Below are 12,319 nucleotides of genomic sequence, written 5' to 3' on the forward strand. Positions count from 1 at the left end.
GAGTCAGAAATTCATGATGCACTGGGACCAGGCTTGGAATAGGCTCCTATGGAAATCGAGAGAAAGCTCAAGACATATTGACGCCCTTGCTCTCTCTCTGGAGTTGGAGACTGGCGAGAAGGGACTGATTCTCACTGGGACTTCTAAAGCTTCTTTTTTGGACTTTCCTGAAGGCTGCAATCTGGATGAAGATCTGCCATGAGAACTACTTCAGGAGAGGGAATTTCTCAACTTCGACTGGTCGTGGTATGGAGTCTTCTGATGTTTGGTGACATAAAGCTTTCCCTTGCAGTCCAGGAAGGACGTTGCATTCATGTCAGTCATTCAGTGCAGTGGCCGCAGATCCCAGACTCCAAGCACCAAAGACATACGTCGTCAAGGTCTGGCATAGATATCTGTTTGAAACAGTCCCTGCATGGTTTGAACCTTTTTGACTTGGATTGTCAAATCTTCCATCCTCCCACCCCCGAAATCTTTTGAAATTTTATGTCGAGATAAGTCGTGAGAAGATAAGGAGTAGTTCTGGATCTTTGTCTGAGCATACAGAAGAAAGGAACTCAGGTCAGGACTCATGGATGGCCATTATACACTGCTCCACTCATCATTGCTCAACACCACCTACAAGGGCACAGGAGTACTGCTTTAAAAGGTTCGGTATCCAGTCGGACGCCTGGGGAATATTCTCATGGTGAGGAGACTGCAATTACAAGTATTCATCTAAAAGTAATCTTGGGGAGAGGAGTTGGTCTAAGGGCTAGGACGGTCGACCTCGAATCTGGGGATGCGCAACATCCTGTGATTCTGGGCAAATCACTTAATCTCCCCATGCCTAACAAGAATGAATGTGTCGTCATGTAATGCAACTGGTGCTATGTAAAGTGTCCTGATACCCGATGCGGGTCAAGTTCGCGCTATATGAAACCCTGTAAAATAAAATATATATATATATATATATATATACACTCCGTCTGCTAAGTACATTGCTGCATAGTGAAGCACGGTTATTTCCTACAACAAGATAATTTGATATTCGTTGTTGTTGCCTATTTTTAAGATTTTGGATCAAGTGGTAAGCAAAACACGGTACTGGAAATGCTAAAAGACAATATATTAAAGAACAAGTTACTACTTGTGTAACGATATATCTGTAAGAGACATTAGTTGGTGATAGATTCCTTACCTTCTTAGAATATCCCCAGGCGTCAGACTGGATCCGGAAAGTTTTGCTAGCAGTACCCCTGCGCGTCACTAGGTGGAATCATGCGGCCCCACGTCCGTTGCTGACATCGTAAGCTCCGAGATGACGTCACGGAGACTACTTAGGCACCACCCATGCGCGCTGACGTCAGTTCTGTACACGACTTTCCACGCCAGGAACGCAGAGTCATGCAAGAAACTGACCACTGGTGCCATGAAACTAGGGCCCTGAAAGGGCGATGACCTTAACCCTAGAATCAGTTCGCAGAACGGGGAGGATGGGTGGGGCGGTAAGGAATCTATCACTAACTAATGTCTCTTACAGATATATTGTTACACAAGTAGTAACTTGTGCATTTGAAAGAGACAAGTTAGTGATAGATTCCTTACCTTAGAATATATACCCCAGCAATACCAACCCCGGTGGTGGGTCTGCGAAAAGATTACACCAGAAAGTCACGGAGAACAGAATGGCCAAAGAAGCCGTCTCTCCAGACCTGACTGTCAAGGCCGAAATGCTTGGTAAACTTGTGCAGCGAGGCCCACGTAACGTCCCAAGGCAGTAGTGGCTGCAGTTGCCCTGGTAGAATGGGCACGCAGCCCCACAGGAGGCTCCTTCTTAGCCAAGGAGTAAAATGCTTTGATGCACAGAACGACCCACCGAGAATTGGTCCGTTTGTGCACAGCCCAACCTTTTTTGGCGCCCTCGTAGCCAACAAAGAGCTGGTCATCCACCCGGAACTGCTGGGTACACTTTAGATAGAATGCAAGCGCACGTTTTGGGTCCAGACGGTGGAGCCTCTCTTCCTCCCTCGAAGGATGTGGAGGCGGAATGAAGGTAGGCAAAGTGATGGTCTGCCCGATGTGGAAGGGCGTGACCACCTTTGGCAAAAAAGAAGGACGGGTCCTTAACACCACCTTGTCGGGATAAACAGAAAGGAAAGGAGGTTTGGAAGAAAGAGCTTGGAGCTCACTCACGCTTCTGGCAGAGGTGATAGCAACCAGGAAAGCCGTCTTAAGAGTAAGAAGACGCAAAGGACAGGTATGAAGGGGCTCGAAAGCAGCGCACATCAAATAGGTCAAAACGAGATTCAAGTCCCATTGAGGCATGATGAACGGCACAGGAGGAAACGTGTGCGTAATGCCCTTTAGGAAACGGTTAACAACCGGGGACTTAAAAAGAGAAGGCTGATCTGGAAGCCATAAAAAGGCGGAGATGGCCGAAAGATAACCTTTGATAGTGCCCAGAGCAGAGCCCTGCTAGGCCAAAGAAAGAAGGAACAGACGGACTTCGGAAAGAGGGGCAGAAAGGGGATCCACAGTCTTAGCTGTGCACCATGCCACAAACTTGTTCCATCTGCAGGCGTATACCGTTTTAGTGGAGGGACGCCTGGCTGCCAGAATGACATCACAGACTTTGGGAGGAAGATCAAAAGCTGTCAACTGTCGCCACTCAATCTCCACGCATTGAGGTGGAGACTGGACAGGTTCGGGTGGAGGATCATCCCCTGCTGCTGCGACAGAAGATCCTCCCGAAAAGGCAGCCGGATCGGGGGATCGATCGCCATGCTGAGTAGCTCGGGATACCAGAATCTTCATGCCCAATCTGGAGCCACAAGGATGACTTGGGCCCGGTCGCGCCGAATCTTCTTCAGCACTCTGGGCAGAAGTGGTATAGGCGGAAAGGCGTACAACAGACCGCAACTCCACTCGTGATGAAAAGCGTTGCCTAGCGAGCGCCGCCTTGGAAATTCCAACGTGCAGAACTGATGACATTGCGTGTTCTCTTCGGTGGCGAATAGATCTAACCTAGGCTGTCCCCACTGCTGAAAGAGACCTTGCGCCACGTTCGAGTTCAGATGCCATTCGTGATCCATCAAGCACCGGTGGCTGAGTTCGTCCGCCCTGGTGTTCAGAGAACCTGCCAGGTGTTGAACCACCAAGGTAATGCCTTGATGTTCCAGCCATGTCCAGGGGCGCAGAGCCTCCTGACATAGGGTCCAGGACCCCACCCGCTTTGTTTGTTGCAATACCACATGGCGGTGGTGTTGTCCATGAACACCTGCACCACCCTTCGCCGGACAGAGGGAAGGAATGCCTTCAGTGCAAGACGGATCGCCCGAAGCTCCAAAAGGTTGATGTGGAGCTGGGCCTCCGCAGGAGACCAGAGCCTCTGATCTCCGCCTCTCCCAAGTGGCTTACCCATCCCAGGAGGGACGCATCCGTCACCTCTGTATGCTCCGGTTGGGGAAGAGAGAGGGATCTGCCATTGACCCAACCGCAATTTGTGAGCCACCACTGCAATTGTCGTGCAGTGCCCTCCGAGATCTGGACATGATCGGACAGGTCGCCCTGATGCTGCGCTCACTGGAACTTCAGGTCCCACTGCAGAGCCCGCATATGCCATCTGGCATGTTGCACTAGCAGGATGCAGTAGGCCATCAGGCACAGGAGCCGGAGGGTCATCCTGACTAAAACCCGGAATAGAGGCTGAAAGATCGGAATCATAGCCTGAATATCCCGGACTCGCTGCTTGGGAGGATAAACCCGAAACTGCGTCGAATCCACAACCGCTCCGATGAAGGGGAGCTTCTGAGAGGGACTCAGGTGCGACTTCAGCACATTGATGGAGATCCCCAGCAAATGCAGGAGGTCGGCCGTAGTCTGAAGGTTGGTGACGACTGTCCGGGGCGAGCCCGCCTTCAACAACCAGTCGTCGAGGTAGGGGAAGACTGACACCCCTGACCTGCGCAAATGAGCTGCGACCACCGCCATCACTTTTGTGAACACCCGAGGGGCGCTGGTAAGGCCGAAGGGGAGCATGGCAAACTGAAAATGCTCGCGGCCTCCCGTGAACCACAGGTAACGCCGGTGGGCCGGCAGGACAGGGATGTGAAAATACGCGTCCTGCAAGTCCAACGCTACCATCCAGTCTCCAGGGTCGAGGGCAGCCAAGACCTGAGCCAGAGTCAACATCTTGAACTTCTCCTTCCGGAGGAAGCAATTGAAGTTCCTGAGGTCCAAGATGGGGCGCAGGCCCCCTTTGTCCTTCTTGGGGACCAGAAAGTAGTGGGAATAACAACCACGTCCTACTTCTGGCCGAGGAATGCGCTCGATGGCCCCCTTGGCCAAGAGGGCCGTAATTTCCTGATGGAGAAGCTGCAAGTGATCTCCCGACATGCGGTGGCACCGAGGTGGCATGGCGGGAGGGGAGGACTGAAGGGGAAGAGAATAACCCCTGTGGATGATCTGCAACACCCACTTGTCCGATGTGATATCGCGCCAGTGGTGGAGTTGGTGGCGGAACCTGCCACCCACCGGCGTGGGGTGCTCCACAAAGCTTGGATTAGGAAGGTTTGGAGATAGAAGCAGCAGGGGCGGAGGTGGACTGCCCCCCATGCTGATTCCCCGAGCCGCCCCTGCGGAAGCCACGTCCGTGGACGTGCTGAGGCTGGTTCTGCACAGGCTTGTTGAAGGACCGTGCCAGGGCACCCCTGCCTTGACCACGAAAGGAACGAAACCCAGGAGTGGCTGGGCTTTTAGTGGAAAGACCCAAGGACTTGGCCGTGGCCTGCGAGTCCTTAAGGCGCTCCAGCGCACTGTCGGCCTTATCGCCAAACAGGCGAGTGCCATCAAAAGGCATGTCCACGAGGGAGCTCTGGACGTCAGGCAAGAACCCAGTGGATCGCAACCAGGCGTGGCGGCGCAGCTCCACAGTCGTAGAAATCGGCCTGCCCAACTAGTCAGCGGTGTCCAAACCACACCGAATGGCGAAGTTAGCCGCATCCTTACCCTCAGCAACCGCCTGGGAAAGCACAGCATGGACCTCCTCAGGACACTGTTGTAACACCTGAGCAACCATGTCCCACACCGCGTGGGAATAGCGGCCCAACAAGCAGGCGGTGTTCACCAACCGCAGCCCCAAGCTGGCCGACGAGAACAACCGCTTACCAAACTGCTCCAGCTTCTCATCTGGTGGAGCCGTGGGAAAGGCACTCTGCGACGTTGAGGCCTGGATGACCAGACTCTCAGGCGTGGGATGAGTGGTCAGAAACGCGGGGTCACCAGGTGGCGGGAGGTGACGCCTGGCGACATTCTTATCCACAGGGGCCCCTGTGGCCGGCCGTGACCAAGTGCCCAACTGGACGTCGGTGAGGGTGTCGTTGAAGGGAAGCAGTGGCTCCGACGAAGTCAACGCCATCTGGGGCACCTCAGTAAAGAGGTTAGTTTTGAGGGCTACCGTAGGAAGATCAAGGTTGGGGACCTCAGCAGCCCGACGGACCACCATCGTGTAGGAAGCGCCCTCATCCATCGTAGGTGGGGGAGAGGCAAACCCTGGGTCAGAAGAGACATTGAGGTCGCCGGCGTCCTCCAGATCATCCACCCAGTCCTGCTCAGAGTCACATTGACGGGCAAGAGGGTCCTCGGACCCCTCCCAGTCATCCTCCACCTCCGTTGCAGGAGGAACCGGCCGCAGCGGCAGAGCCGGAGAGGTGACAAACGGCGCCGTGGACGGGGCCGGCCGGGGTCGGACCGGCGTCGTCTCCCAATGCGGATCCCAGGCAGGAACTAAATGGTCCTGGAACCGGGGCAAGGATGGAATGAACGGCACCCACTGCGGCGCCTGAGGCGGAGCTGAGGGCGACGCTGGGGCCGGCAGCGCCGGACCTCGTGGTGCCGGGGCCAGAGCCAACGGCGTAGGATCCTGAGGCGCCGAAGCTGGATCCGCCGGCGGTGCCGACGGGCCAACAGGATCTGGACATGGGACCGCGGGGCCCGAAGGTGCGCCGGCGGAGCCTGGGGCCTATAAAGGCAGTCTATGGTGGCAAGAAACTCTTGCACCTGTTCGGGAGTCGCCGACGGACCCGGGTAAAGCGGGTAGGCCGCGGGACTCCCAGGCTCCAAGGGAGCCGCAGGGGCAGAACCCCTGTCCCCCTCGTCCGCATCCGAGGACCGACAGGGGGACGTCGGAGAGTGAACACGCTTCTTCGACTTCTTTTTATGTCATCGCTTAACGGAATCCGAGGGCGAAGACTAGGAGCCCGAGGAGCGACGACTGTGGCCCCACGAGCGGTCCCGGAAATGGTCCCTGGACCTAGAGCAGTGTTGGGATGAGTGCTGGACCTCCAGTAGCTTCCGGCGCAGCTCCCTCAAGGCCTTCGGGGGCATGGCTCGACAGTCCCGGCAGGACCAGGAGTCATGTTCGGTCTCCAGGCAGTAGAGACAAACATCATGGGGGTCCGCCACCGACATGTTGTGACGGCAGGCCCCACAAGACTTAAAGCCAGGCATCCCTACATGCACCAGGAGAAAAAATGGGAGACAAAAAAAGTCTCAAAAGAGTAGCCAAAAAGTGACTAAGGTACGTGCTCTATCCAGATCTGCGCTTGCTGGCGCGGAAAAAGAAAGAACTGACGCCACCTACTGACGCGCAGGGGTACTGCTAGTAAAACTTTCTGGATCCAGTCTGACGCCTGGGGATATTCTAAGGTAAGGAATCTATCACTACCGTGTCTCTTTCAGATACTGTGAATACAAAATATGCACATGTGGTATGTGATAGATAACCACTCTTTCCTGTTACACATAATAGGAATGTAATTACTAAATAAATGTTTAAAAAAACGCCTAGTAATCTTCCTCAGATAAATCTTGGAAAAACTGCCGCCTCACAGTCGTCTTAGCGCTGCAAACAGCACATCAGTCTCATAAGCCGAAGGTTGTGAGATCACACGCATTTAACATAATAAGTATCTCCATTTGTTGATAATTCTGTGTGCATCTATTTTTGGTTGTAATTAGTAACACACTATCGGTTGCCTATATTGGCATGTGGTTTGTAAAATAAACATGAACCCATCACACTTTGCTAGGCATGTTTACTGGCAAGTCTTACTTTTTCCCGATTACGGCTTTATGTTGCTTTAGTAGTAGTTTAACTATTACAAGGGACCTGCACTTCTCTGCTAAGGTACAATTTTGAATGGCATGCTGCGCTAGAAAAGCACTGCATCTATCTACCGCATCATTTTTGGAAGTTCGGTTTGTTTTAATCACTTGCATTTCAAGTGCAAAAAGTATTGTACTTATTAGCAAAGCAGACTGTCTAAGAAGGGTTGAGGGGATGAGCCTGGGAGGCCACTCTCCCAGACTGATTCGCTGTTGCATTAAAGGGTGGTGCCACCAGTACTCAGCAAAGCAGCAATGTATTTAGTGGGATAGTGTGAACATCTTCCAGCCCACCCAAGGTCACATTATTGGTCTTATTTTTAGGACTGGTTTGAAAGGGCAGCTGTTCGCAAGACCTGAAGTTACCAATTCTTAGAAATGACTAGAGGAGTTTTTATTCTCTCCTCTCATTATATTGGCTATTTGGTGTCTCAATCTTCCTCCAAAAGGGGTGCTTAAACTGAAATACACGAGAGACTATTTTACATCTGGAATTCTCACACTTTAAATTATTTATTTCATAAACACACTGTGTACATAAAGCAAACGTTTATGTTTTTTCACTTGGCAGACTTTTCTTTGAATTTTTAATCAGAACTCAATGGCAAGTCAGACATATTGACTTTGCCAATGCTTATTTGTTAGCTGGCTCCGGGAAGGAAAGGAAGAGTGCAACGACATTTTGAAATTACAATTAAAAAAAGCGAACCTGAGAGGGAGGGAAAGTTTAGGATTAGAGAACATTTCCACATACATGTTTTTGCAGGGAAGAAGCTCTAAGTGAAGGACGGCAAGGACAGGTAAGGTAGAATCTTCAAACCAGGCTCCTTTAGAGCCCATGGGAGTATTTTTGTTAATTGTAGTGCTATTTCCTGAATCCAGACCAAGCCATGAGGGTTAGGGAGTGCATCGTACCCACCTTTGATTTCACTGTAGCCAGCTAGAACGGCACCGCGTGCAGGGAATTGTGATAAATACTTCATTGATCAGGATGAGAGGAGGTGAACATTCAGCAGCATGGCATCTGTGTAGGGCTGCAAGGGGAGCTCTGTATGCCAGATCAAGTGACGAAGGAGTTGCTGGTCGATGATGGGTGAAACAAAAAGATGAGCGGGAGAAAGACTGGGGTACATAGAGAAGACTGAGGAGAAAAGAACCACCTGAATCGACCTCTGTGGCAAGACAGAATCAAAGCACGGTGGTAGGATACCATGCCATGTGGAAAAGTGACAGGGGATTTACTGTCTGTGACCAGTTTAGCAGTGTAGAATAGGTAGATAGCCACTGTTCTGAGCCCTGAGTTTGAGACGTACAAAGAAGAGCATAGCCAGGGAGTCCAACTCAGGTCAAGAGTTCACAATATGAGAGGTAAATCGTAAAGCAACTTTTCTCCTACGATGGTCACCAATCCCTGGGTTTGTAATGCTACCATAGCCAAGCCCACTGCAGCCAAGTGTAAAATACTCAATGAGCTTGGCCAAAAACAGTTTCACAAAACGGAAAGTTAAGAAAGATCTTGTATACTCAAAAGTTGGGAAGCACTCTAATCAACAAATATGCCTGTCCACTTCGCACACTAACAGTACCATGAAAACACAGGCATGGTAAACAGATATTACTGATTCATCGATTCTTCTGTCTCTTTTTCCAGATGGGCACCAACAAATTTGCAAGTCAAAAGGGCATGACTTCTTATGGCACCCGCCGACACCTCTACGACCCCAAGCTAGGTACAGACCAGCCTCTGGACCAAGCCACCATCAGCCTACAGATGGGCACCAACAAAGGAGCTTCACAGGTAAGGAAGGGGACAACAATGGGGCTGGGACTACTTCAGCCACTACCATCTGACCCTAAACTTCCTAGTGTAGAGTGGCTAACAGGCCCTGCTGTGCTTTATTGCTCACTCCTTGAAGAATGCTGGGTAACAGACTACTCAGTACAGAACTATTAACACATCTCCTGGGGCTAATGCATCTGCTGGTCATATTTCACAATCCTGTTAAGATTGGTATGGATTCATATGCTTTTTGCAAAGATCAGAGTCAAGCCTGCAGGTCACAGATTCAGATACCAATGGGGTTTCCTCTGTCATTCTTAGTACTGGAGCTAAATTAGCATTGCGCATCTTATAGCACCTAGTATATCTTCAAGATGTATGCGCGCTGTTCTTAAAGACATCTGAATGCAGTGCACCATATAATGTCTTACCATTTATATAATTCACTTCTGGGATTTCATGTCACATTCATGGGGTGCCATGCAGTTTAAGTCTTCTGTATGGTGCCCACATAATGTATTTCTGCTGTACACAGACCACACAATAAAATAGCCACCCTGATCTGTTTATGTCCAAGTAATCCCGTCACTCACCCAATTTTCTGCTTCTCTCTTCCAACCCTACAGTCTGGTATGACAGCTCCTGGCACAAAGCGGCAGATCTTCGAGCAGAAATTGGGCATGGAGCACTGCGACATGCAGAACATTTCCCTCCAGATGGGCACCAATAAGGGTGCCTCGCAGCAGGGTATGACCGTCTACGGCCTCCCTCGCCAAGTCTTCGACTCCAAGTACTGCCTTACACCCAACTACGCCACCACTGGTGACGAGAATGACCACTATGGTGACAGTGGACACAACTACTATAACTCTGAGTAGCACGCATGTGCAATGCAAAGGAAGACCGGGTCACTGGGACCTGGCCAGCGAAAACACCCAAACCACTACCGAAATTCCAGGCAAGAAGCTCAAGCTGCCGTAAAAAGAAAGCAAACACCAACCCCAAACTTCCATCAGCAAGTCCCAATTTTCATTTGCCATTTTGTTTTTTATTGATTTTTTAAAAATAATATTACTGTACACACTTAAAAGTGCACTGATAATGCCGGGACATACTGCTAGGACATCAGAAGATACAAAACATGGAAATAAAAAAACAGAAGCCTTATCCCCACCTTCTTTTCTTCTTGCTGTGAAAGACCCCTAGCTGCAGGCGGTGGTCCTGTTTAGGGTGAGCAGGCCAATGTGGATTTTTACATGTTTTGGAAAAGTGTAATGAATTGCATAAAACACTAGGCCCTTGAGGTTTATTTATTTAATTTGTCCCCAGCATAACTTGCAGGGATCCTACCAGCGTGTTGAGGCACAATCTTTAAATGGTCTGACGAGCACTGGAGTTAAGTGTACGCTGTACTCCACATAACGTTTTATTTAGATGTCCAGCACATGTCCTTCATATAGGGTTGCCACCTGGCCGGTTTTCTACCGGCACCACTGGTATTTGAATGTCCCAGCCGCTACAAAAATTAGCAAAATCACCGAAAACCAGTATTTTTAGACCTTATCTGTACATACTTCAGACAACCACCAGAACAAATAGAAAACACTTACTTATAAATATGTTCTAGAGCCGTGTTAGCGATCCCTGACTAATAATTAATGTAATTAAGGGCAGAAAAGTCATGTTAAAAATAAACACTTTCGATTTCGTTTAAAGTTTTACTAAGTAACATGTCCGGGCCTTTATAGACTTAACCCCCCCCCCAAAAAAAACGGCCGTTACTTTTCAGTTAGAAAGGTAGCAACCCTACCTTTGTAAAGTTCAACCCACTGCCCACACAGGTAGTATCAGCGTCTGAGCACATACACTACACATAATATCCCAACCCCTCCTTGAACAGCACTTCATTATGAACAGTGATTGGAGAGTTTTCAGACCAACCTTTCGTTCCGGTTGCCGAAATCCCCCCATTAAAAGTGGTTAGTGGTGGGAACTCTAACACCCACCAGTAAAATGCCCCCTCCGCGCTCACCTTTTAGGGCTTTGCACGATAAAATGCACGATTAACAGGTATAATATAAGAAGGCGCAATTAGGAACTCTTGGCTGTGAGGGTGGGGTGATGGTAGCAAAGTCTCGTGTTGGTCAGCGTCTCGCTTCAAGCAGTAGAAACTTGCTCGTTGAGACCCACAGGCAGCATGCAGTGCCAAGGCACTTCAAAGAAATATTGAAATCCTGGGTAGCAGAAGTAAAGAATTAAAATACCCCCTCGAGTCAAATGCAGAGCAATAAATGAAGTGAACATCAAAGAGCCAATAATTCTACTACTTATGGTATACAGCATACACACGTGGGACAGGTAAGGACATTAGTGTGCAATATAAAACATAACTTCCAACTCTCCATGACATAAACTATGGAGATTTTATACAGAGCTCCTAAAGTGTCAAGCATTCCAACAGACTTCCAATCTATTGAAAGAATATCGCCTTAACAGCAACTCTTGTTCCCCAGAATACACTGGGTCAATTCAAAGGGCGTGGGGTGCTACCTTAGGTTTCTTACACATACTTCCAGAAAACACAGATGATATTTTTTATTTTCCCTTGACCAAGCATCAAAAACACCTATTTTTGAGCAGTGGTATGACTGCACTCCCTATTTAGCTGTCGGTGCCCATCTGTCTTTGTGGAAAAAGATCTAAAGGAACAATGGAATAGGTTTGTCTATGGCAACCACAAAGAGCCTGTTGTGAAATCCCAGCCTAGAACAAGAGCCCCAAGCCTTCTACACAACAAAATGTAAAAACTATAGCAGCCTACCAGTGCACATCTTCTGAAACCACAGGGCACACACAACCTTTTGGGAAGAACATTTTTGTGTGTGAGAGAGAAAGTGAGACCCTGCTCTTCATTCCTGTACACAAGCTTTCACACGAAGGGTGCAAATTGCAAAGCCTTTTCTTCTGTGAGTAGTTGTGTCCATGTCTATGTTGATTCTACATAGCCAAACAGCTATATATGAGTGAATCTGTTTTCTCTCAGTCCAAGACCTGTCAATTTAGCGACGCAATTCTTGACACCTGAATGTGCTGTAAGTAAATAAACATTAACATGAACATGCAAAGCATTCTTGGGGGGGTCCATTTTATTTTGTTGCAGTGGAGCCCCATGAGCATTCCCCAAAATTCTGAAGAATACAGGAATTAGAAGCATTTCAAATAACCCTGTAATGATTCACATTTCAGCACACACCGATGCATGAAGTTAAAACAAAAAAGACTAATTAAATACATTCTAGGGCCCAATTCACATATTTTTTTTCCTTGAGCAGTTGTGTAATACTCCAGTTATGAGTGACTTACTCCTGGATTTCCCCTAGTAGGACAAACTGT

At 49.2% G+C, this 12,319-nt stretch overlaps 1 protein-coding gene across 1 annotated transcript in view; it reads left to right on the top strand.

Annotated features, from left to right (window-relative positions):
- The window catches only part of CNN1 (calponin 1), a 169,940-nt gene extending 157,889 nt beyond the window's left edge, over nucleotides 1-12,051 (top strand). Inside the window, exons 6-7 of the mRNA XM_085600576.1 lie at nucleotides 8,798-8,944; nucleotides 9,553-12,051. Coding sequence (XP_085456702.1) covers nucleotides 8,798-8,944; nucleotides 9,553-9,804 — 399 coding nt within the window. The 3' untranslated portion in view covers nucleotides 9,805-12,051. The remainder of the gene's footprint in view (nucleotides 1-8,797; nucleotides 8,945-9,552) is intronic.
- The last annotated feature ends 268 nt before the right edge of the window (nucleotides 12,052-12,319 follow it).

This window comes from Triturus cristatus, chromosome 4_2 (genome assembly GCF_964204655.1).
Source record: "Triturus cristatus chromosome 4_2, aTriCri1.1, whole genome shotgun sequence".
NCBI lineage: Eukaryota > Metazoa > Chordata > Amphibia > Caudata > Salamandridae > Triturus > Triturus cristatus.